The sequence below is a fragment of the Cavia porcellus genome, unplaced genomic scaffold, assembly GCF_034190915.1.
Source record: "Cavia porcellus strain 051 isolate PalLab524CR breed Dunkin Hartley unplaced genomic scaffold, mCavPor4.1 scaffold_10, whole genome shotgun sequence".
NCBI classification, from domain to species: domain Eukaryota; kingdom Metazoa; phylum Chordata; class Mammalia; order Rodentia; family Caviidae; genus Cavia; species Cavia porcellus.
The window spans coordinates 84290547-84315868 of NW_026947493.1; the positions used below are offsets into that span (position 1 = coordinate 84290547).

At 48.6% G+C, this 25322-nt stretch overlaps 1 protein-coding gene across 8 annotated transcripts in view; it reads right to left on the reverse strand.

Annotated features, from left to right (window-relative positions):
- The window catches only part of Ubr5 (ubiquitin protein ligase E3 component n-recognin 5), a 125241-nt gene extending 99979 nt beyond the window's left edge, over nucleotides 1–25262 (reverse strand). For all 8 annotated transcript variants that reach the window (XM_063257699.1, XM_063257695.1, XM_063257696.1 and 5 more), the window contains exon 1: nucleotides 25051–25262. In XM_063257699.1, coding sequence (XP_063113769.1) covers nucleotides 25051–25112 — 62 coding nt within the window. In that variant the 5' untranslated portion in view covers nucleotides 25113–25262. The remainder of the gene's footprint in view (nucleotides 1–25050) is intronic.
- Between the last annotated feature and the right edge of the window lie 60 nt (nucleotides 25263–25322).

Below are 25322 nucleotides of genomic sequence, written 5' to 3' on the forward strand. Positions count from 1 at the left end.
AAGCCAAGGTGGGAAGAGCACAGCCGCACACCAGCAGCCAGGGGCAGGCACAGGCCGCACCCTGACACCTCTGAGCCTGGGTGCCCAGCAGGAGGGGCTGAGACCCAGAGAGAGGCTCCCCACACTACCCAGGCTGCGGTGGCATATGGTGTCCAGCACCAAGGAAGGAGACATTGAGCAGCCAGTATTAGGGGAGAGAGCAGGGAAAGAAAGCAAAGATGCTTGGGGACCCCAAGAGCTTTACCCTTCTCTGGGTAAAAGGGACACAAAACAGAACATCAATAATGGAAGAAAGGAAGAAAATCTGAGTAGCAAGGGACCTGTCAAACATCCAACTACCAGGAGTTCCACAAAAAAAGGAAAAGCATTTGAGAAAAATGCCCTAAGGCTGGGCACAGTAGCACTTGCCTAGAACCCAGCACTCAAGGAGGCTGAAGCAGGAAGACCTCAGGCCCAAGCCCAGCTTGAGCACTTCAGCAAGGGCCTATAAAATGCTTTAAAAGTGCTGAGACGTAGCTCAGTGGCAAGACCCTAGGTTCAATCCCACTATCACCAGAAGAAAAAGAAAAGATTTCCCAGAGATAAATGACACGAGCTCCAGTTATGAAAAAGGGACCCATGGACAGTATGTGAAAAAGACCCCACATCCCGGCGCCTTCGGGAAGCTTCTTGGCACCAGTCAGAGGTGGATCTTAAAGCACCAGTGCACTGGGGAGCTGTGGGGCGCCAAGCAGAAGGTCAGGGGGTCTGAAAGCCACTGAACCCCCAAAAGCAGCACTGAAGCTAAGAGACAGTGCTATGAGGTCTTCAAAGGTTGGAGGAAAAAATATTTCCAAATAAGCCAGACTATCTAGACAACAGTAGCATGCCACCAAGAAAGCAGCTCCTCTTACATAGATCAAGCAACAAAGTGCACCGGAAAGCTAGCGCAGGGGACGCCCTTGAGAGATGGGAGGACAGAAAGCTCCAGGGGACAGGCTGGAGCCTCAGCACCGAAACAGGACAAAGTGGAACAGAACTGTCTAAACTATCAAGACTCGACCCAAGACTCAACCCAAGAGTCCTTCAAGTCACCAAAACAACTACATTAAAACAAAGCAAACAAAAACCCCAGCACCAACAGTCCTGAATTCCGGAGAAATCACAGAATCACTTGATCCAACCAACTCTTGGCACTCACTGCGGTCTCATCTAGAAAAGTGACAGAAAAAGATGCTATTTTTATACAGATACAGATATGTGAGTGGCATGGTGGCATACTAGGAGGCTGAAACACGAAGGCCACCAGAGGAAGCCCAGTCTGGCAACTCAGTGAGACCCTGTCTCCAAACAAAACAAGAAGGCTGGGGAGGCCCAGGGCCAATCTGCGTTACCACACTGCCGAAAATAAAAATGAAACGTGGCTGTGGTGCAGTTAGAAGCAAAGGAGCTGAGTCACCCTTCCCTCCATCCAACTGTAAGCGCCATGCGGCCCTTCTGATCCCCTAGTCCCCTTAGCCTAAAACAGGGAAGCTGCACTGGCCACTTCCCTTCCCTCCCTTCCTCAGGAAACCAAACGCCATCCTGCTGAGCTTGGAGAGCCGGGAGCCAAGAGCACCGGGCAGGCACCATGGCTCCCCTGGGCTGCGGGCAGGGACCCTAGGGACACTGGGAGCCTGTGCAGCAAGCCCTTCCTTGCACTCTGCCCTCCCTTCCCTGCTCCTTTCACCTACTTCTCCCTTGGCCCCCACCCTGCTCCCACTGCCACCCCATCCTTGGCCAGCGCAGCTCCTGGACAGAGGTGCTCCTGCCTCAGGTCCCGATGGAGCACCCATGCTGCTGTGTGGCCCACCCCATTGCTCACTGTGTGCCTTTAAAGGGTTTCTGGTTGCAACCAAGACAGGCATCCTCCCCCTAAAGCCAAACCGTGCAGGTGAAGGAACATAGAGACAAGATGGCACAGGGTCCTTGGCTATCAGCAGAGCACTGGTGCGATGAGCACAGATGAGCACAGCACAGCGGGACAGCTCAGCACGGGAGAAGGTGCGGCTCAGGTGGAGGGACACAGGCTCTCAAAAGCTCCAAGGTTTGGGCCTATCAGTGCACAACCTGTCATCCCAGCATGCAAGTGGCTGAGGCTACAGAGTCACCTGGGCTACACAGAGTTCAAGGTCAGCCCTGAACTACGCAGGTCAACCGTGTCTCAAAAAAAAAAAATCTGTACTCACTTCAGCAACACAGGCACTAAAAGACAATCAATTAAACAACAAACCTGGAAGGCTGAGCAAGAGGGCATACACTTGCAATCCCAGCAAGGAAGGAAGCTGAAACAGGAGAATCTCAAACTCAACCCCCACGTGGGCAACTCATCAAGGTTGTCTCAAAATAAAAAAGACTCAGAAGGGCGGAGGCCTTTCTGGGGTCCGCTCTGCTGAGACTGCACAAGGGAACACTTTGCAAATTCTATTTATTTATTTATTTTTATTTTATTTAAGGAGAAAAAGAAAAAAAAGCAGAGAAAGGGTACAAGTTATACAGATTTACAGAAAAAAAATAAACAGTAGGAAATCACTAGTTAATGGATTACATATTGTCATCTTAGAAATAATTGTTCAAGTTACAAAATTAAAGCTTGTAAAGTGGACATTCCAACAGTGAGACTGCAAACAGTTCTGTTCAATGATCCAACAAAACTCAGTAATATCATTATCTATCTTATACACTTAAATATACATGCAGTTATATTATTTAGAGCACTTTCTTTTCCTCTCTTTTGTACAATGACAATTACACATTTTGGGTTTTGTTGCTCCCACAGTTCTTATTACTTTTTTGGAAGAGAGTAGAACCAAATGTGACATAACAGAACAGAGTCAGTCAAATCAAAAGGGTGGACATAATATATAATGTGAAAGCATAATACAAGGTGATCAACAATGGTTACCATAATGCCTCCCGCTATCTCTAATAGAATTGCCTATATCATCAGATATAATAAAATCGAACAAAACAGTAAAGAACGAAACCAACAAAACCAAAACATTGGAGACATTATAGGTCTTCAAAAGTAGATAATAGTCAACCAGAATGGGCGTCATAATGAATCCCACTATCTTCACAGCTGTTGCCTAAACTTTCGAACCTGGTACTATCAAGCAAAACAGAATAGAGGAACATCAGTCAAAACAAGATGGTGAGAGCTATACAGGGCTTTAAATCAAGATAATGGAAAGTCAAAGTGGGTTACTATAATATATCCTGCTGTTTTTTTATTTACTTTTCCCTTAATTAAAAGGATAAAAATAAAAAAGTAAATAATAAAATGGAGATTGAGATAAAAGAGGGCATAACAGCAAATCAGCGCAGATCAAAACATAACCATTTAAGCAGAATAGTGTTTCACCACAAGATAATCCCGACATAAAAGTAGTTACCATATTGTCTCTTTCCTTGAAATCTTTGAGTATAACTTTGTATACTGTAGCATCAAATATATCAAATTCTATTTAAACCAATAAACTCAAGAGCCTTAACCTGCTCTAAATGTGCTTGGTTCTCCAGTCATTAGCGTGGCTGGACTCTATAAAGTAGATGGGTCAGAAAGACTCTTTAACCACAACAAGCAGGATTTTAAAGCATGACCATTCATTAAACTGAATCAAGCCAGGCGTGGTGGTAACGCCTATAATCCCAGGACTCAGGACACTGAGGCAGGAGGATCACTGCAAACTGGAGCCCAGCCTGAACTACGCAGTGCATTCAAGGCCATCCTAAATTGCAGAGCGAGACCTTTCTCAACAGGAAAGGGAAGAGCTGGTTTTAAAAGGTACCTGGGGGCCTAGAATGCCACTCTACTGGCAGTCCTACTCTGGCTGGTGAGGGGAAAGGGAGCCCCCAAGTGCCCGTCTCTACAGTACACTGAGAAATAAGCCACATGTGCTGGGACTGCATCTCCTACCAACACGCAACACAGGCAGTCAGACGGAGGCTTTAGAAGCCATGCTCCAGTTAATAATCACGTAAAAATAACATGAAACCCAACCGTGCCAACCTCAGCCATATGCAGAGTTCCCTCTCCCTCCCTCCCTCCCTCCTGACAAAATCTACAGACCACAGCTCCTCTGTTCTGCCCAATTTCTCCACAGTTCTGTCCAACTCGGCAGCAAACGATCCACTGCCCTGAACCAGTGTCTTCCACACTAACCCTGTGTTCCCAACTGCGCAGTGAGCTCTGGAGGACTGGCCCTGGCTGAAGCCATCGGGTTGAGCCCCAGTCCGACTCATCAGGATGGAGGAGCCCGGGACCAAGTGAGCACACCAACAGCAGCCCTGGCTTCTGGTCAGCCGACCACACACAAGGACTGCGGCTCAGAACCTTCCCTTCCCTCCCATCCCCTCCCCCAACACGGCCAGGCCTTGCAGCCTGGTGGGAGGCTGGCTGAGCTTGGCTGGGTACCATGGACACAGTGCCTGCACAACTGACCCTCAAGACGGCAGCCTCACAGCACACAAGTCTGGCCTATGGGACACATTCAGTCCCCAGTGAGGGTCCTGCCCAATGATGGCTTTCCACTATTGCGGATTTTACTGAGGATCAATGGTCACACAGAGAAACCTTTGCACTTATGATAAAAGTCACTGAGCACAGGCTTTTTGTCTCTGGTTCTGCTCTGTGGCTCTGGCACTGAGCCAAGGGCTCTCACCTTCGAGGCATGCGCCTCACTGCTGAGCTACTTCCCAGCCATTCTGATGTTTGTGTTCTGAGACAAATCTCATTAAATTGCCCAGGCTAACCTCTGCTTTCTGAGGCTCCTGCCTCAGACTCCTAAAGAGCTGGGATTACAGGCATGCACCACCATATCCAATTCCGCTGGGTCTTAGTATCTCTAATATAAAAAAGATTGTCTAAAAATGTCTAAGGCCATGTTTAAGAAAAAGAGAAAACGAGTACCTGTGAAGTAACAAGGTAAGCACGGTAACTTTGGCATCATGAATCGTGACTTCTTAGAAAGTCTAAAAACTGATTCTACTGCTGTTAACACTTTCTGGACACTTCCTGCCACCTTCCCGACTCACATCCTCTCCTGGAATGGTGGCCCTGGGTAGGCCTCAGAAGCCACCCGGTTCTGCACCCTCATGGTCCCACTACAACAGGAAGGTTGAGATATGGCTAACAGGCACTGTGTATACAAAATAAATACCCTGTCATTTCACATTCATACAGAAGCTCTTCCAATTTTCACTGCATATTCATTAAATAAAGAGGTGCAGGCTAGGCATAACATACACCTGTAATCCCACAGGCTGAAGCAGGAGGGTCTTCATGATCCTGTCTCCAAAAACCAAAAACCAAAACCCTGCAAAACACCAAGAAAAACTGCATATGTCTAATATCCCTTTTAAAACTGAATGTGAATAATGTGTAAATACCCCTTATGCAAGGCTGTGAAATAGTAAAGCCCCTTTCTAATAAACATTTTTCCGCGTGTGCTGCTAGTGATGAAACCTAGGGCCTCACGCGTTCTAGGCAACTGTTCTCCCGAAGAGCTACCTCAGCCTGCCTTTAATCCACTTCACACGCCACAGATGTCTTCTTCACATCAGTCACACGCCGTGCTACGCACTTATCTCCACAGTGAATACCTCTGTCCCAGACACTGCAGGTCTCTCCTTCCAGACAGCAGGAGGTTTCTCACGAGTGCCACTCCATGACCACCACGTTGAAACGCTGGGTGAGCCCAGGAACTCCTGCAAGGCTCCCTTTGCTCCCATGAGGAATACTCAGGGCCAGGCCTGGGCTTAACCTGACCTTGGCCAAGGACGGGTCCATCCCCTGTGCCCAGGGCCAGCTAGCTGTCAGAATGGGCTGGGGCACTGGTCAGGCATGGTGCCTGGCCCCTGCTCTCTGCCAGGTGAGCAGCTGCCCGCCATAGCCATGCACAGGCAGGAGACCATGGATCCGCCTATGAGATCTGAAACATCCGGACCTGGAAGCCAAGACAAACCCCTGCTCTTAAGCCGCTGCATCAGGTATTCTGTCAACAGCAACAGAAAGCAGACTAATACATGGTGGGCACACAAATGATTCAGTAGTAACTATGCACAGTAGCAGGAAAACCAAGTTGCTTCAAGACAGACCTACGTTTGAAAATAGAAAACAGTCCTAGGGCTGATGAACAAGTGACTGCCGAAGCCACACATTTCTGGGTACAGAGAGCATCACGGTCCAGGCTCCAGTCAGCGCCCCTCGGACACACACCGCACTGGAGAGAAACTATCTGCACTGTACCATGTTCTTGGGGTTCGGGTGTGAAACTGCTGAACCATTAAGTCCAATGTCTGGACTGGAAACACCCGCCTCATTAGTACCTACCCTGACCCAAAATGCATCTTTCCTGACCTTTCCTTTCCAACACACCTATGGGTCCCAAAGCCTCTTCCTGAGAAGCCTTCCCCATTACTGCCTTAGCATGTTTCTCCCTGGTAGCTTCAAGTAAGCAAAGTGCAAATACTTTACCACTCTTTCCATGAATAGCTCCGTGCAGCCACGGCCCAGATCTGAAATGGCGCTGAGAACAAGGCCTGGCTCTCCTCCGGAGACCCCAGAGACCTGCGGCACCCGAGGGCCAGCTGTGCTGGCTCCAGAAGGGATACTTCCGGCTACTGCAGCCACCACTGATCGCACCTGCCCTCCAAGCCCTGGGGGAACGCTGGGCCTGGAGTCGTGGTGCAGACTAGACTGCTATCCCGCAGCAGGCCACAGCAATAAGGACAGAGGCTAGAGCGCCACAGGCCGGCCTCTACTCTGCTGTATTTCCGGAACGCCTTCCTTTCCACCTTTCTCTTCTGGGCTGCCAAGGGTGGGGCTGTGTGTGAGGAGTCTCAGAACTCTCATCTATGAATCTGTCCACCCAGAGGCTCGTAACAGTGCATCTGTGCTCCATCTGGGCTGGATGCAGGGGCGCAAGCTTGGTGTGGTCCCAGCACTAAGAAGTCTGAGCGAGGAGAATTGCTCCAAGTTCAAGGCCAGCCTGAGATACACAGCAAGAAACTGTCTCAAAAAAAAAAAAAAGTAAAAAGGCCAATCCCTACCCAACGTCAAGAAGAAAGCCCAGCTGTACAAGTAACGACTTAACACTGATGGTGAGCTCACCAGTCACACCAGGAACTGACCGAGAGCACAGGTTTCTGTCACCTCACCTGCCCACCTGTCAGGAGACACAGAAGGAAGCATCATCAACATTCAGTCATTCATTCATTCAAAAAAATTCATTCATCTCCACAGAAAACAGTTTCCAAACATCCTTGCAAGTTTACCAAGGGTACCACCTGGCTGATCCCTTCCACATCTTTTTTCTTTTTTGAGACTAGGTCTCAACTATTCCAGGCCTAGAAGTCTCAGCAATCCTCCTGACTCAGCCTCTTGAGTGACCAAGTCTTGGGATTACAGGCATGCACTACTATCACCAGCTTCTACTTCTTTTAAAATCAAAATGTTAGTGATTAGCTGGGCTTAGTGGCACATGCCTGTAACCCCAGAACTATGGGAGGCTGAGGCAGGGGTATCACAAGTTTGAGCAGCCTGTGCAATTTAGTGACTTAGTTAGATCGTGTCTCAAAATAAGAATATTAAAATATAAAAATGCTAAAGTATAATAAAAGATAATACAAAATAAGGAGACAGATCCTTTGCAAATGAGAAGATCTAGAGATGGAGGGAAGACAGAGGGAGGGAGTTAGGGAAGGAAAACAAAAAAAAGAGTTAAAATGGCTGGCGTGGTGGTATATGGCTATAGTCTCAGCACTCAGGAGGCTGGGGCAGGAGGATCTCCCCAAGTTTGGGGCCAGTCTGAACTGCACAGTGAGAGACTGCCTCAAAAAATAAAAAAAATTAAAAAAAGGAGTTAAGATATCTTCTATACATGTACAAGGAGTATGATCATTATGGACTGGAAACAACTATTAATACACTTAAAAAAGCTTTTTAAATGCCCAAGGAAGTAGCCTAGTGTGTACACTCTGGGTTCAATACTCAGTTACACACACACACACATGCATTTCAAATAAATTTTTAAAACTACACACCACATATTTTAATCGAAATATTTTGTGTAAAAAAGCGTATCACCAGAATGTCAGTTCCACAGGGATGAAGATTTCTGCCTCTCTCCTTTGCCACTGTGTGGCCCAATTTTCTACTCAAAGCAAACATGCAATAAATGTATTGACTTAGGGGCTGGGGATTTAGCTCAGCGGCATAATCCCCGGTACCAATAAAAAGGAAAAAGACAAAAAAAAAAAAAAAAAAAAAAGTATTGACTTAATAACATCAAATTTTTAAAATGCTTTTTCTTTGGGAAACAGGTAGAAGTTCTCATGTTCAAGTCCAGCACGGGCAATTTAGCAAGACTCTGTCTCAATATAAAGTAAATGTCACCTGTAATCCCAGCACTGAGGAAGCTGAGGCAGGAAGCTGAGCATGTGTGAAACCCTAGGTTCTATCCCCCATGCCAAAAAAAAAAAAGCTTTCTAGGAACACTTGTATTTAAATTACAATGAAAAGTTGGGTCAATTTATTAAAAAAAAAAAAAAAAAAAGGCACTTAAAGTTAGCACAGTGCTTTTAACAAGCTGCCTTCTCCAGTGAGTGTTGAATGTAAAATGGAAACAAATGCATGGCCAAACCCAAAAGGCTTCTCCTCCTGGCCACTGCTGTGGAGCAAGGGTGCACACAAAGACTCTTAAGTTTGCATTCACCGGCACCTCCAGGGACGCTAGAAATTCAAGCTCAACATCTTTATCTACCAACCATCATCTACCAAGGTGCCTTATGTAAAGACCTACACTTCCCGTAAGAAGAAAAACATTCAGTCTTCTTTCTCCAGTACTAGGGATGGAACCCAAGGCCCTGGGCACACGTGGCAGGCACGTACCACTGAGCTTCATCCCCTGAAGGAACGGCAGGGCGGGGGGGATGGGATGACTGTTCCAGATTCAGAGTTTTTCACATTCTTATTTTTGGTGAACTGCTAACTAAACAGAAATTCTTCCCTAAGAATTTCTTCTTTTCCTATGAAAATAATGTTCAGCCAAGTGTGATGGCACATGCCTGTCATCTCAGCTCTTGGGAAACTGAGGCAGCAGAATCGTCACTAGTTCAAGGCTGGCCTGGGCTACATGAGTTCCCAACCAACCTAAACCACAGAAAACAAAAGCACAGAATGGTACCAGTACTCCAGGAACGTTCCTTGGCAGTCCTAGGGCCTCCCACACAGTCTTCTCAAAGAGCACAGAGCCCTTCCGCCTCACAGGAAATCACAGGGTAAGCACCCCCAGACCACACTGCCAACGTGTCACCACTTTATCACTCGCCCTTTCAGGTGAGTTTCTGCTGCTTCCCCACACAACCCACATGGGAAGCACAATTAAAGGGTAATTCAACTAAACGTACTCATGTGAAGTTAAATGCACACGCCAAACAGTTTAAAATAAAACAACAAAACAATACGGAAGCCTCAAGGCTGCTCTTCACAAGCTCCCTTCAGAGGAGGCAGGGTGCACATACCTAGGATCCCAGCACCTCTGGAGGCCCCAACCCAGTCTGGGTGACTCAGTGATTCCACAAGATGCCTCAAAACGTCACAAGAGGGGTGGCACATCATTCCAGGTGAAGGCTCGGAATCCAATCACTAAGAGACCAAAACTAAAGAAGGCTGGGGCTTTAGCTCAGTGGTGTAAGTGCCTGCCTGGCAAGCACAAAGTCCTGCAGACCCAATCGCCATCTGTCAAACAAGACTCACCAAGTAGTATCTACCCAGAGCCAACTGTGGCATCGAGGAAAGGCACCGAACCCTCATTTTACACTGGAGGGACCTGGGCCTGTGACAAGAGCAGCTGAGCCCCAGAGCCCCCAGCCTCCTAACTTCACCCCTGCCTTGGGCTTTCCCAGCCTCCTGGGATTCCTGGCAGGACACACAGTATCTCTCCAGACTGTAAGGACAGTTAACACTTGATAAACAGTATAAATACTGCTAAATAAGTAAATAAATAACCTTCCTAGGAAAAACAAACATTTATTATCAAACCTAAGGGACTAAATAGATACATCTTAATTCAGAAGTATATTTCTATTTCACCCAAGTCTTAGGAAACACTCAGACCCTGGCATGAAATTCTACACCCACTTAAATGGTTACCCCAGGAGCTGGGGATATAGCTCAGCAGCACTACGCCTGCCTACCTGCCAAGCACAAGGTCCTGAGTTCCATTTCCAGTCCAACAAACAAACATACAGAACAGATAAAATGGTTATGCTCCTTCAATATACATAATCATTGGCAATACAGAAATAAGGCTATGTGTAAAGGTGCATGCCCATAATCCTGGCACTCAAGAGGCTGAGGCAGGAGGGTCACCAAGGGGTCAAGGCCAGGTGAGCTACAAAATGAGCTCAAGGCCAGCCTGAACTGTATACTGAGACCCCATCTCAAAAAGACAAGAGACACAGAGACAGAAATAGAGAGAGTCAGATGTCTGCATTTTAAGTGTTGACGTGATGTCACTACTCTTGGGGAGGCCACTGGGTACATGGCCACGGAAAGACGGCAAACTGGGGCTGGGGATTTAGCTCAGCGGATGTTGGGAGCCGCAGCCCCGAGCCCGGTCGCCTCACTTGGCGGACGTGAGGCCTGTAGTAAAGAGTAAAGCCTGAGGTAGATTACCCCTCCCATCGAGCACGTTAGTTTCCTGCTTACCGCGTAAGCAACCCGCTCAACAATATAGTCTGCCTGGCAACTGATGATGTTAGCCAATCAGCTTGCCTTGCTTACTTTAACATGATTGGACACTGTATCCGTATATATACTGGTGCCACCCCTGGGGGGGAAGAAGAAGCCCGGAAGTAGAAGCCCAGAAGGAGCCGCGGGGAGCGGACCAAAGGAGGCTTCGGCTGGGAGCGATCCCAGGGCAGGCTGTACGGAGAAGAAAAATAAAAGAAAAGGTTGTCCACTGCCAGACTTTGTCGTGTGTCCTTCCTGCCGGCCGGGAGCGACATCGACATTTGGTGGCCCGCACGGGGACTGATCACCCCCGAGACGTGACAGCGGACAACGCTCCAGTACAGAGCTGCGAGACAGGTGAGTTGGGGATAAGCCTGGGCTCTGGGTGGCGCGCACCTACAGGGCTTTTAGACTCCCCTCAGGCTCACGCGTAAGTGGCGGATTCCTTGGGCCTCACGTGGTGAGTAACATATTAAAAGATGGGAAACATGCTAGGTAGCAACACTAAGAGCGAGGGTGGTTGTGGAGAAAGCTCTCAAGAGCTTACAAAAGTACGCAGGGTATTTGAGCAGGCCCAGTCGGGGAGCTCCCGAGAGGGGCCCGTCAAGGGGAACAAAGATGCTAAGGAGAAGGACGGGGCTCTAGCCTCGGAGTCGTCTGACTCCGAGGACGAGGGAAAGTTGAATGGCAAGGAGGCCAAAGAGACCAGCTGTCAGGAGCCTAAGTCGCTCGATAAGGAGTCGCAGGGTTTCTTCCCAGCGTTGCGCCGTGAATTGCGCTCCGCTCAACTTGGTCTGCGGAGGAGTGGGGAGCTCCTGAGCGCTCCCCGGCGCGAGAGGGAGGCGAAGCCTTCCGCCCCACCTTGGGGGCTGTTCCCGGAGGCGATCCCTCGCCGCGAGGCGGCCGCCCGGGAGCTCCCTTCCCCTTCGCCAGAACAGGAAGTGATGCACGGGCCCCCATTTTCCGCCCAATCATGGCCGCCGTCTTATGCTCCGCCGCCGGCGGGTCGGTATTTTTACAGGCGGCTTTGGCAGGGGGGACGTTTGTCTCATGAGGTACATCCACCACCTGGGATAGATAGTGGCCCCTACGGGATATTTCCTGTACAAGTAGCTATGGGCCAGGGACGTAATGCATGGGAGCCTTTTGAGATAAAGCAGATTAGAGAACTTAAAAATGCAGTTACAACCTTTGGGCCGACTGCGCCTTACACCATTGCCATGCTGGAGAACCTGTCTTCTGGGCCCCTCACCCCCGCGGACTGGATTCAGCTGGCAAAGGCGTGTCTGCCCTCGGGTAGTTACCTGGATTGGCAAGCCTGGTACGCAGAGTTCTCTGCAGAGCAGGCTGAGAGAAACGCCAGTCGGGGAAACCGGGGGTGGAACAAGGAAATGCTTATGGGAGAAGGTCGGCACGCTGATGATCAGGCTCAGTTCCCTGGCGCTGTCTATGAACAAATCAACGCCATAGGGCTCCGCGCCTGGAAGCAGGTAAGTGGTGCCGGAACAGCCTCCTTGTGTCTTTCAAAAATAATTCAGGGTACCACAGAGCCATTTGTTGACTTTGTGGCCCGAATGCAAGATGCTGCCGATAAGATATTTTCTGATCCGGGAGTGGCTCGACCGCTGGTAAGGCAGCTGATTTTTGAGCAATGTACAAAGGAGTGCAAGGCAGCGATAGCTCCTCATAAGAACAAGGACCTCAACGCCTGGATTAGGATATGTAGAGAGATAGGGGGGCCGCTCTCCAACTCGGGAGTGGCTGCTCTCCTGGCCGCGGCTGTACAGCAGAGGGGACCTCGAGGGTTAGAAGGGGAATGTAAGGCTAAAGGGTGTTTTGCCTGCGGGGAGCCAGGACACATTAAACGTCATTGCCCAAACAATGCAGATGCTAGGCCTCGTCCTAGGAATGAAGAACCATATGTTTGTGGGCGATGCAAGAGGGGATCACACAAAGCTGAGGAGTGTAGGTCGGTCTTTGATGCTCAGGGCAACCGTATTTGTGGACGAGATGCTAGAGGGCCAAAAAACGGCCAGAGGGGGCCCCCTTCACAGGCGGGCCCCCGCCCCAGAGACAGGACAGCTCAGGATGGCAGCCTTCAACAAGGGCCACCCCTGGGTCAGCAGGTGTGGACCTCAGTGTCGCCTCCAGACTTATATTAGTGCCTGATATGGGTGTTTGAGTGGTTGAAACCACCTTTAAGGGACCGTTACCCGAAAATTCCGTGGGTTTGGTGATCGGGAGATCCTCCACGGCCCTTCGGGGTCTCATAGTAGTCCCGGGGGTCATAGACTCAGACTACACAGGACACATTAAAATTATGGTTCAATCTCTTGTGGGTACTATGGTAATCAATAAAGGAGACAAGATAGCGCAGCTCTTGCTGCTCCCCAGTCTCCACAAGAGATTTCCCTCAAAGCAGAAAATTAGAGAAAGTCAAGGTTTCGGTTCCTCAGGGGAAGTCTTCGAGGGACTCCATATGACACTTGATAAAAGGGGGCTGGAGATTTAGCTCAGTGGCATAAGTGCCTGCCTTGTAAGCAGGCAGTCGTGAGTTTGATCCCCAGTACCAGTAAAAATGAAAAAGACAAAAAAAAAAAAAAAAAAAAAGAATAGGAGCTCAGTTTTTTATTAATATTGTCTCCGATTCTAGGTATGTGGTCAATGCTATGCAAGTGCTTGAGACTGCCGGTTTAATTAGATCCACTTCCACAGTGGCTGGGCTGTTCTTGTCTATCCAGACATTGCTTCAGAACAAACACCATAAGGTCTTCACCACCCACATAAGAGCACATACATCCCTGCCGGGGCCCATGGCACAGGGGAATGCGGCTGCTGATACTGCCACTCGCCCGTTATGGATTTTCACCTTACTAACACCAATCGAGCGAGCCCGTGCCTTCCATGATAAGTTTCATGTCAATGCCAAGACACTAGCAAACCATTTCCATGTTTCCAGAGCAGATGCACGAGATATCGTGCGACTATGTGACTCCTGTGCCACATACAAACCTGCCATACCGATGGGAGTAAACCCTCGAGGTTTGATCCCTGGTGATGTTTGGCAGATGGACATCACACATATACAGGAGTTTGGGACTCTTAAATATGTTCATGTTTCCATAGACACCTGTTCTCACGTCATATTCGCAACAGCAGAAACAGGTGAAAAAGTGTCTAATGTGATCAATCATTGCCTGGCGGCTTGGGCCACATGGGGCAAACCAAAAATATTAAAAACTGATAATGGACCAGCCTATATAGGCAAAGCCTTCAATGAGTTCTGCAAAATGATGGAGGTTCAATTAAAACATGGTATCCCATACAATCCCCAAGGTCAAGGAATCATTGAGAGGGCTCATAGAAGCCTCAAAGAAATTTTACAAAAACAAAAAGAGGGAGTAGGCCAAGGCCTGGCCCCAAAGGCACGATTATCCATGGCACTATTCACACACAATTTTTTAAATTTAAATAATGATAATTGCTCCCCAGCCGTGGAGCACTGCAACCCTTCCCCCAACCATAAAGGGTGGGTGAAGTGGAAAGATGTCCTGACAGGACAATGGATGGGCCCGGATCCAGTGGTCAGCTGGAACCGAGGCGCGGTTTGTGTTTTCCCACAGGAATCGGGACGAGAACCACTGTGGGTACCGGAGAGACTGACACGGGCGACAAAGCCCTCGACTGAAGATCAGACCTGCCCTACCGGAGATCCATCACAGACCAACCAACAAGATGAATAAAAATAGCGGTAGCCCGAAATGGACAAGAAGATCCTCAGGCATATGCATGGCTCGCTCGCCTAGCCTACGACCGAGTCTAGAGGTGGTGAGCTTCCCACACTCCTCCTCTAAAAAATTATGACATAGCTGGGTAGGAGAGTCAATGACGGGTAAGAGCGTACTCCCCCGGTGCGACTCAACCTAAGCCAGGCCCTACCCCATCCTGCACATAAGCCGCTGGACTGTTAGATGCTGCCCAGGTCTAAATTTCTCTCCGAGGGGATTTCTTTACGGAGAGGAAATGAGTGCAAGCTTGTGTGCATCCAGGTTCCGTCCAGTTTGTGCCTGGCCCTAGAAAAAGGACGAGGGCCTCAGGGCCTTGGCAGACCATGGGACGGCCGACCAGGGTCTAAGCCAAGGACCTACGGTGGGCCTACGCATAGGGCATAAGCCTCTGCACCCAGTCCAAGAAGGGCTACGATGCGCACATTCATAAAAAATAAAAAAGGGGGAGATGTTGGGAGCCGCAGCCCCGAGCCCGGTCGCCTCACTTGGCGGACGTGAGGCCTGTAGTAAAGAGTAAAGCCTGAGGTAGATTACCCCTCCCATCGAGCACGTTAGTTTCCTGCTTACCGCGTAAGCAACCCGCTCAACAATATAGTCTGCCTGGCAACTGATGATGTTAGCCAATCAGCTTGCCTTGCTTACTTTAACATGATTGGACACTGTATCCGTATATATACTGGTGCCACCCCTGGGGGGGAAGAAGAAGCCCGGAAGTAGAAGCCCAGAAGGAGCCTCGGGGAGCGGACCAAAGGAGGCTTCGGCTGGGAGCGATCCCAGGGCAGGCTGTACGGAGAAGAAAAATAAAAGAAAAGGTTGTCCACTGCCGGACTTTGTCGTGTGTCCTTCCTGCCGGCCGGGAGCGACATCGACAAGCGGCATAAGCGCCTGCCTTGCAAGTGCATGGTCATGAGTTTGATCCCCTGTGCTGGTAAAAAAAAAAAAAGAAAGAAAGAAAGAGGGCAAACTGCACAGGTTTCAGGGCACTCCCTCCTCCCACTCCCCCAGCAGGGGCGGCAGAGCACAGCGAGGCAGTGGCCTCCATACCGGTGGGCTGCAGCCCGTCCCATCCTGGACATCGGCATCTGCAGACCAACAAACCCCCACAGTCTGTGTGCCAGTGTCGCTCACTCTGAGCTTGTCACTACCACACCGTCAGCCAGGACGCCCTCACGCTGACAGTGACAGCGCTTCCAGGGCCCAGGACCTCAAGGCCTGAGGCTCCCGAGAGAGAAGTGGAGCAGGAGGGCGAGTACCCGCCCTGCCCGTCGCAGCAGGCTCTCTACCACTTGCCAACTTAGTTGGCAAGATAATCACTGAACTGAGTAAGCAACATTTCCTTCCCACTTCCCATTTTCTTCATGCAAAAACCAAAGACTCACAGTTCTTTCTCCTTCTAAACTATTAAAAAAATGAATAAATCCCTATCACAATCCCAGGAAGAAAACCAACCCACCTGAATCATCTAACCAAATTCTCTTTACAGATGAGTTTTATCATTTATCCAAGGCCACATGGCATTTCAAGCACATACAGTCACATGGCCAATCAGTACCAGACCCAGAACAAAATCCCCAATCCTTTCTACTCCAATTCGTAGTCTGTCTACCATATCAAAACCAACCTGATTACACCCTTAATCACTAAGCGCACGCTATTGATTTAAAACTGCCATCTAAAAAGACCAAGCTTTCCTTAAATTTCCTCTAACCTATGTTGTCTCAGGAGAAATAATTCCCAAGAAGGCACTTGAGAACTGTTCCTTTCTATCTGTAGGACTCTGACAGATGCAAAAGCAGCTGAGGGAACTGGGTGACAGGCACTGGAACTCTTCTGTACTATCTGCAACTTTCTACTTGTTTCAAACTAAACTTAAGAGAACAAGACCCAGCCACCCAGAACCACTCCACAAGCCCACTAACCACCCTTCCTCTGCCCCCGACACCCCCATGGGCCAGAGAAAGCCCCAGGGGCTGGTCAACCCCAAGTTCTGGGCAAGGCCTGGGGATGGCTGGGCTGGTGACACACAGGCACCCAGCACTGCTGTCAAGCTTGGCAGGCACCAGCACCCCAGACACTGACACCAGCGCCCCAAGGACCTGTCTGCGGCACTTCCCGGAGCACTGCTGGCTGAGACAGCTTTCCTCTCCTGCTGTACCGCTGCTCTCTAGCACTGCCTGGCTTGTGACCGGCTCCTTTAGCACCAGGGCACTGGAGGGGCTGGCATCTGTGTAACTTGATCTGAACTTTTTCAACTTCACAGTCTAACAAGGAAGTGATGAAAAACAGTTGACAGCAAATGATTTCCTTGAACTCTGGTTTTCACCATTGCAAGCACTTACATGCACATCATCATTAAGAGGTAGAAAACCACCTTCTTCAAACAGACCAGGGAGCCCCTGCAGTGCTGGGGAGAGGAAAGCAGGAAGCATGGGGAGGGAAAAGGGGCCACAGAGGAGAGTGCTAGAGAGGACAAGGAGGAAGAGACAGGAGGAGGCTCCCCACCGCCCCAGCCACTGGGAGCCCTGCCTTCTACCAAGAAACTCTTCACTGGAAAAATCCACTGCAGTCAATGATTTAATTCCAACTTGGTTAGGTTATGCTACTCTCCTAAAATATTCTTGCCAGAGCTGGGCACCATGTGCAAATATGATCCTAGCACCCTGGAGGCTGAGGCTGAGGCAGAGGGATTGTTGCACATGTGAGGCCAGCCTGACCGACAAAGCAACTCTCGCTCTCAAAAAGAATCAAATATATACCAATATTCTTGCCAGAAAACTTTTCATTTCAAAAACACTATGAAGGGCTGAGAGTGTGGTTCCCTCCCCAGTGCCTAGGAAATAATGGGAAAGCAAATCACCAGAACTTGGTCCTGCTCAGGACTGCACAGGAAGCCAAGCCCTAAGAGGGCCACTGCCAGGCCCTTAACTCCAGTTTCCTCTTGAGGGTTACAGAACCCACTCCAGGGCCAGCAGCTCCCACAGACCACCACCCACAACACGCAACACAGCCCTGAGCGGCCCAACCTGCCCACGAAGGAGACCTGCACCAGGGTGTTGCGGTAATCACCTAGAAACCTGAATTCTGTTTGTTTCGGTTTGACTTTCAGAGACAGGGTCTTGCTGTGCAGTCCACTGAACTCATTACGTACCCCTAGCTGGCCTCTTATTCACAGTGATCTTCTTGCCTCATCTCCCCAGTGCTGGGAAGAAAGGTGTATGCCACCTGGCCTGGCATGTCACCTGAATTCTGAAATCACAGGCTGTGGCCAACACAGAGCCAGTTTTTGAGGTAGTAGATCCTCAACCCCCTCTCCTACACCACAAAAATGGGACCTGAACTAAAGGAAAGAAAATAAAAGCCGTTCATTCACTCATTCATCGCAGTGCTTGGCAATGCGGCACTATTATTTTTATAACTAGCAATCAAAAATACCATCATTACACTTAATGAAATCCTAAAATACAACCTCTTTATGTATACAGTTTCCTTTTTTTTTTTTGGAGCCAGATGATCAAACTTGCAGGAATCTTCCTGTCTCAGCTTCCCAAATGCTGGAAGTCTAGGCATGAACCACCATGCCCACATATACAATTTTTAATGAACATGAAAATTTACTATCAATAAAAAAGTATTTTATGATAAGTGCCCACTGTAATTAAAGTAAAAAACAGAAGTTCAACTATATGAAGTTATGCTCAAGATGAACTACATAAAAACAAAAAATATCCATGTATAGAAAAACAAAGACAGCCAGGCATGCTGCTGCACACCTGTGATCCCAACACTTGGGAGGCTGAGGCAGGAGGATTGCCATGAGCTCAGGGACAGCCTGAGCTACATAGTGACTTCAAGGCCAGATAGAATTACATAGCAAGACCCTGTCTCAGAAAAACCAAAAAGGGGATGGCGGATTTAGCTCAGCAGCTTAAGTGCCTGCCTGGCAAGTGTGAGGCTGTGAGTTTGATTCCTGGTACAAAAAAAGGGGGGGGGGGCCAAAGACAATACCAAAAATGATGGCATGCACATGGAACCGCAACATGGGGACAGGTGGGGAGGCAAGATCACAAGTTCAAGATCAGCTTGGGCTACACAGCCAAGACTTGTCGCAAGATTTTTAAAAATCAATTAATTAATTAATTAAAAAATGAACACAGCATATTTGAGGCCCTGAGATTATTCACAAGCACCACCAAAAAAAGGAAAAAAAGGCTGAAAAGTTACCCCAACATCAGGAGTGATAATGGACCGGATTCTACTGCGCTTGCTGGGCTCCATGGAACCAGGCAGTGAATGTCCCCCTGAGGAATCTCCCTCCGTAAGTCCCCCTGCCAGCCTCCAGCTTGTCTTCCAGAGCGCTGGATCACAGGCCTCTTCCACCACGCCTGCCACAGAATTTTCACAGGAGAGGGGGCTTTTTGAGAAAGGGTCTCACTATGTGCCCAGGTTGGCCTTGAACTACTAGCTGCAATCTTCCTGCCTCAGCCTCTCTCGCGTGCGGGGAATACAGGCATGCACCACCATATCTGGCAAAAATTTACGAGATTCAATGTTTTCCACATTTCCTAGAAGGATGACACATATGTATAAATAAAAACAAGAAATTTTTGAAAGATAATAAACACTAGTAGGCAGCCAGAACTAAAAAACAACCCAACTAGCAAACAGATTTTTAAATTGTAGTCTTAAAAAAAAAATACAAAATAAATAAAATTGTACTATATCCACACAGTGAAATGGAACCCAGGAAGAGTAAAAGGAAACTACTATACACCATGAAACAACACACCCCAAAGGATGTGCTAGGCCAAGGGAACCACACTCCCGACTCGCCATCCACAAAACCCTCCCCAGCAGAGCACGGTGACAGAAAGGGCAGTTTCTGGGACAGAAGGCAGGGAGAAGGGCCTGGAAACTCTGAGCAGCGCCAGGCAATACGTTTCGTATCTTGACTGTGGCTGCAGCCACACAACTGTACCCATCTGTTAAAACCAAACAACTATACAGCTGAAGTGAGTGAGCTGTACTGTCAAGCATAATTCAGTACCGAGGAAAACAAAAGTAAATACAACATGTAAAACATAATTTTTTTTCCTTTCAGTACTAGAGATTGAGCCTAGGACCTCCGCACTCAGCTATATCTTTCACCTTTTTATTTTGAGACAGGGTCTCACAAGGTCACTCTGTGATCCTCCTGCCTCAGACTCTTGTGGAGTGCTGGGATCACAGGTGTGCACTACCAAGTCCACTTGAAAATATTTTATGTACTGCAAACATATATGAGTAGAAACAAACATTTTCCTTGAAATAAAATAGATTTGGAGGAAAAAAAGAAACAAACATTTTTTAAAAGGTAAATATTACCATCAGAAACTGAATACTGTATTTTTGCTATGCAAATAAATTATGTATTTACAAGTTTGAGAGACAGAGGGAAGGAAGGGAAAGGAATGAAAAAATAATCGAGATGTGTTACGTGCATAGACCAACTCCCCAAGAGCAATGCAATCATTTTGTGCTACAAATGTGGACAATAAAAAAATAATGTTAAGACTTCACTTTCTATCCTGAAAAAAAGGAATGTTACAATACACAGCTATCTAAAGACCTGCCATATTTTTTCATTTGAAACAGTTTACAATTCTTGCACAGACAGTATCAACAAAATAGTATAAAATACCCCATTAAAGTTGTTTTACTGTGTTTTGATATTTGCAGTACAGAGGGTTGAACCCAGGGCCTATGCCCTGAGGCACATCCCCAGACTTGTTCTGGAGACAAGTTCCCTAAATTGCTAAGTTCCCCTGTACCACAGAGAGAGACAGAGATAGGGAGGGAGGGAGAAAAATGGGAGGAGAAGAAACAGAGACAGATGAAGGAAAGGGAGGGAAGTAGAAGAATGGACCAATGGATGGGCAGACAGATTGATGGACCTAACATGCCTTGAATTGTTTTTCCCAAAAGTCACCTCTTGAACTGCTCCTCCTAATGGCCATTTGCAATGAATTTTCCATCTGCTCCCACTGCAGCTAATCCAGAGTGCTTTCTCAGCCTCGGCAAGCTGGCATACTCTAGGCCAGAGGTACCATGTCTATAGCACTGGACCACACCCACCAATGCCCAGGTCTGGCCAATCTCACGGTCCCAGGCTGCTCAGTGACATACCAAGCTTAGCAGGCCCAAGGCCTGGCAGTCAATCTCAGCATTGAAAAACAAAACCAAAGCAAGTCTCCAGACACTGCTGCTTTTCCCTCAGAATGACAAATTTAGGACACTCAGGAGACTTCCCTGGAGGCTAAGGATGTTCCAGCACAAGGTCTCTTAACTCAGGCTTCTCCCTCCTAATACCAGAGGAATCACCCTGCTCTGTTCCTACCCCCAGGGGTACTGCATCTGAGCAGAGACAGGAGGGGTCATCACAGGGGTTCTAAGAGAGAGGGAGTTTCAAGTTTTGCCTTGCAGCCTAACAGCATGGAAGAGAAAACTAGTAAACAATCAGACAATCTCAACCAAGCTGGCTTTACCACTGCAAGTCACACTGTAATGTCAAAAGGCAACAAATCATGTAGGGACATTCCACATTGAAATCATCAGCAAAACCAGGTGCTGCAGCAGACCCCAGCAAGGCAGGCTGAGGCAGGAACACTGCCACCCTGGCAGTCTTTATACTACATGATGCCTTTAATGCCAGTCTAAACTACATAGTGAGAGCCTGTCTCAAAAAAAAAAATCTAAATTCCTTATGACTAATGGGATCATTATGTATACCTAAAACGTACCAATAAACTTAAGTAACTAAAAAACTTAAATGATTAAATAAAATAAACAATGAGAACTGGTTTATGTTATAACCAACCTACATCCTGAGATTAACCTCCCCTTACAAAGGGCTCTTGACAAGAAGCCAAAGTCTGTCCTGGTGTAGTGGTGCATACCTGCCACCCCATTGACCCAGGAAGCTGATGCAGGAGGATCTCAAGTCCAAGGTCCGCTGTGTCTCAAAATAAAATACAAAAGGCCTGGGGAAGCAGATCACAGTCTTGGCAGCACTAAAGAAAATGTGAATCTAGAGCCTCGGAGGAGCTCAGGGGAAAGAGGAATCAAGGCCTGAAGGCAGCCGGCTGCTCTAAGACTGGGATGCCTGAGACTCAGAAATACTCTTGAACACAGGTCACAGGAACTAGGCCAGCAGTTTGCTGGGCACCATGGATACTGAGTCCCCAGCTGTTCCTCCAGAAGGGGAGAGGACACGGGGTCCCCACCCCTCCACACCTGCCAAGCGGCAGGTCCAGCTCAACCTCCACCTTGACCCAGACCCTGGGGACGAGTCGTAGACCCTTGTCCCCAGATCTCTTGCTGATTCTGAGACAGTAACAAGCAGAAACATGGCACCAATTCAAGACACTCCCTGGAAACACAGTCCAAATGGCACAAAAGAAAACCTATTTGGAGAAGAAAATACTGATTATTTTGGATCCCGAAAGTTTTCTTTTGCCTTCACTTGTTTGGATTTTTTTTTTTTCAATGTCAATATTCAGCCCCAAGGTTTCATATATGCCAAGCAAGCACCAAACACTTTGTTTTTCTACACTAGAGATTTAACCCAGGACCTTTTCTTGACCAAGCTGCATCTCCAATTTCTGTTTAAAAAAAAAATCGTTTTTTGGGACTCCCTAAGATGCCAGGAACTTACAATCCTCCAGCATCAAGTCTCCCAGAATGCTGAGATCACAGATGTCTGCCACTCCGCCCAGCTCCTGGAACTGTCACAGAGCAACTTATGTGCAGTACCATGCAGCGTGTCTAATCCTACTGCTTTTGGTGTAAAGGAAATTTAAAAAAAAAAAAGTCTACTGACTTATACATGTTTTCCTCCAAAATTATCATTTATTACTCATCTGTGACTCTCATCACGTTTCTCATATTAAAGTGATGATAGCACACTTTTCTAATTCTGAAACTTACTAAAACTTGGTTTAAAACAAATATTTTTCTTTTTGGTCTTTTCAAGACAGGGTCACTATGCAGTTCAGGCTGACACTGTGCTTACTTTCCAGCTGAGGCTAGTTTCGACTTCCAACAATCCTCTTGCCTCAGCCTCCTGAGTGCACGTGCCACCGTGTCTGGCTGCTAACATTTCTATCTGAAGGTAAGAAAACTCTAGTATCTTTATGCTAGTTACACACACAAAACCAATCTTTCTTGGAAACAGAATTTCCTCAAGCTATAACATAGCAAGACTGTCTCAAAATTAAGTAAGTAAAATGAGCTAGGGATGTAGCTGATTGGAAAGCTCTGCATTCCATCCCAATACCACCAAAAAAGAAAAAAAAAAGAAAGAGACAAGCTTGGCCGAATTACTTTACAAATAAGTATGTAAAAAGGAGCTTTCCTTTCAAAAAACAGACCCAACAGTTTCCATCACAAATCAGCTTCAAGGCTCACGGCGTCCCGACAGTCTCAAGACCACTTTCAGAACAGATCTGAGTTTCCAGATACAACCAGACACCTAAAAGTCTCCCTACCACATTTTGGTGTAAAGGAAATCATCTATGTATCACCTTAATGCAACACATGCTTGTCTTGTCAAATCTGCTTGTCATCCTCCTTATGAAAGAATTCATAAATGTTCTTAATATTTTATACTGACACTTAAAACATCTAAACATCCTTAAGAGCTGGGTGTGATGGTACACATCTATAATCCCAACACTCAGGAGGCTGAGGCAAGAGGACTATTGCTGAGTTCGAGACCAGCCTGGGTTACAAAGTGAGCTCAAGGCCAGCTGAACTGCATAGACAGACCTTGCCTCAAAAACACACTTAAAAAAAAAAGAAAAAAATTCTTAATATTGTATATTGGCAAGAATACCAAGAATGGAAAAAGCTTTCAAAATGTATTATTTGTAGACAGGAGTGGTGGAGTGTGCCTGTAATTACAGTACTCTAAGAGGCTGAGCAAGTCAGGGAGACCCTGCCTCAAAAAGGACTGAAGATGTAACTCAGTTCGAAGTCCCTGGGTTCAATTACTAGCACAGGAAAATTAAAACAAGACAATAACAAAAAAACACAACTATTTCAAGTTTCTCAAACAGCTGAAGTAAAAGGAGTATTAAAAACTGAACTGACTGCAAACCAGGTTCAGGATGCCTAAGTGAGTAGCTGGCCAGGGCTTCTGGCACATAAAGTGGGGACTAATATAGAAAATATGTCCTACTTCTTCCCTGCTGTGACTAAGCTCCGAGTTACCCACAAGCATTACAGGCGTGCTTCTGTGAATGACAGGCACTCTCCTCACCAAACTTACAAAAACACTTAGGCTCCAGCGTTAAGAATACCACTACGGATCACAAACAAAAAATAACGTAAATGTTGCTTCATCATTTAAGGAGCTAGGACACAACTCCAAGTGATTAATTAACCTCAAAAAAGTATTTCAGAAGTTTCATAAACATGTATTTAACCATGTGGTTACAGCAGAATTAGACAAATCTGAGCCCAGGGTGAGCAACCGCAGGGGCCGGCTCTGACTTTAAAAGCTGTCCCCACACCAAGCTCCGAGGGAGCCCTGTGTCTCCCCAGCCAGCCAGGCCTCTTCCTCTTCCCGGGAAGCGCATGACAAATAGGGCGTCATGCAACTAAGTCACCGGATCACTTAGCAGAAATTACACCTCGCGCTCAACTTGGAGCCAGATGGCCTTGTATCCTCTGAAGAAACGGAGCTGAGGAAGACTCCTGGGCGAGGGAGGCTTAGGGGATGCCTGCTTTCTCCGCCCTGCAAACACTCAGCACCTCGGGAGGTCGAGTCCCGATTCCGACCCGCTTCCTCGCAGGCCTTGCTTGCCCAGCTCGCGGTCTGTTTTGCAAGAGTGAAGGAACTTTTCCTGCTTCATCGCCGTGCCCGGGAGCGCAAGGACCTGCAATCCAATCTCCTAAACTGGCAGAGGAGGAGGGTGGCGAAGGAAGGGAGGAGGTCAAAGCAACACAGCTTTAAGAGAAACCAAAAATAAATACATACACAAACAAACAAACGCCCAGGTTCCGCCTCCACCCAGCATAGCCAAGGCCGAGGCGTACAGCGTGCCTGACACCGGGGCCCCGCGAGCTGCACCCCGAGCTCTGTCGCCCCACGCGCGGGGCCCAGCTGTCAGACTTCAACTCGGAGACGAGCGTTAGGATGGAGAGGAACAAAAAAAGCCGCGCCGGGCTGGTCGGGCCGGGCAGGGCCGGGCCGGGGCCGAGAGGAGTGGGAGCCCGACCCGCGTCCCGATTCGGCCAGGCCGGCGGCGGGGTCCCCACAGGCCCCGGATCAGGCCCGCCGCGACGGCCTCCCGCACGGAGCCGGCCGTGTGGACCCGGCTCCGCCCCTCCCCCGCGTCGCATTGTCCGCCTCGACCCAACTTTGACGAACGCGGACTCCGGGCCTGGCCGGCCTTGCCGCCCCGGACCTCGTCCTCGCCGCGGGCCTCGGCCTCGCCGCCCCGGCCCGGCCCCACAGCGGCCGTGTACCTGTCATTGAGCTGGTCCTCGGTGCCCGGCAGCGGGTGCACCACGAAGTGGATGGACGTCATGGCGCCGGGCCGCGGGGGCGAGCGGGCGCCGGCGCGGGTCCAGACGGAGGGCGGCGGGCGGCAGGCGGAGCGGGCGCGGGCCGCGCGTCACGGGCGAGAGACCGCCGCCGCCATCTTCACTTCTGCCCCAGTTTCTCCGCCTCGCGGGCGGCGCCGGGGCGGGGGAGGGGCGGCGGCGAGCCCGGCTAGCGGGGGCGCGGCTGGGGGCGG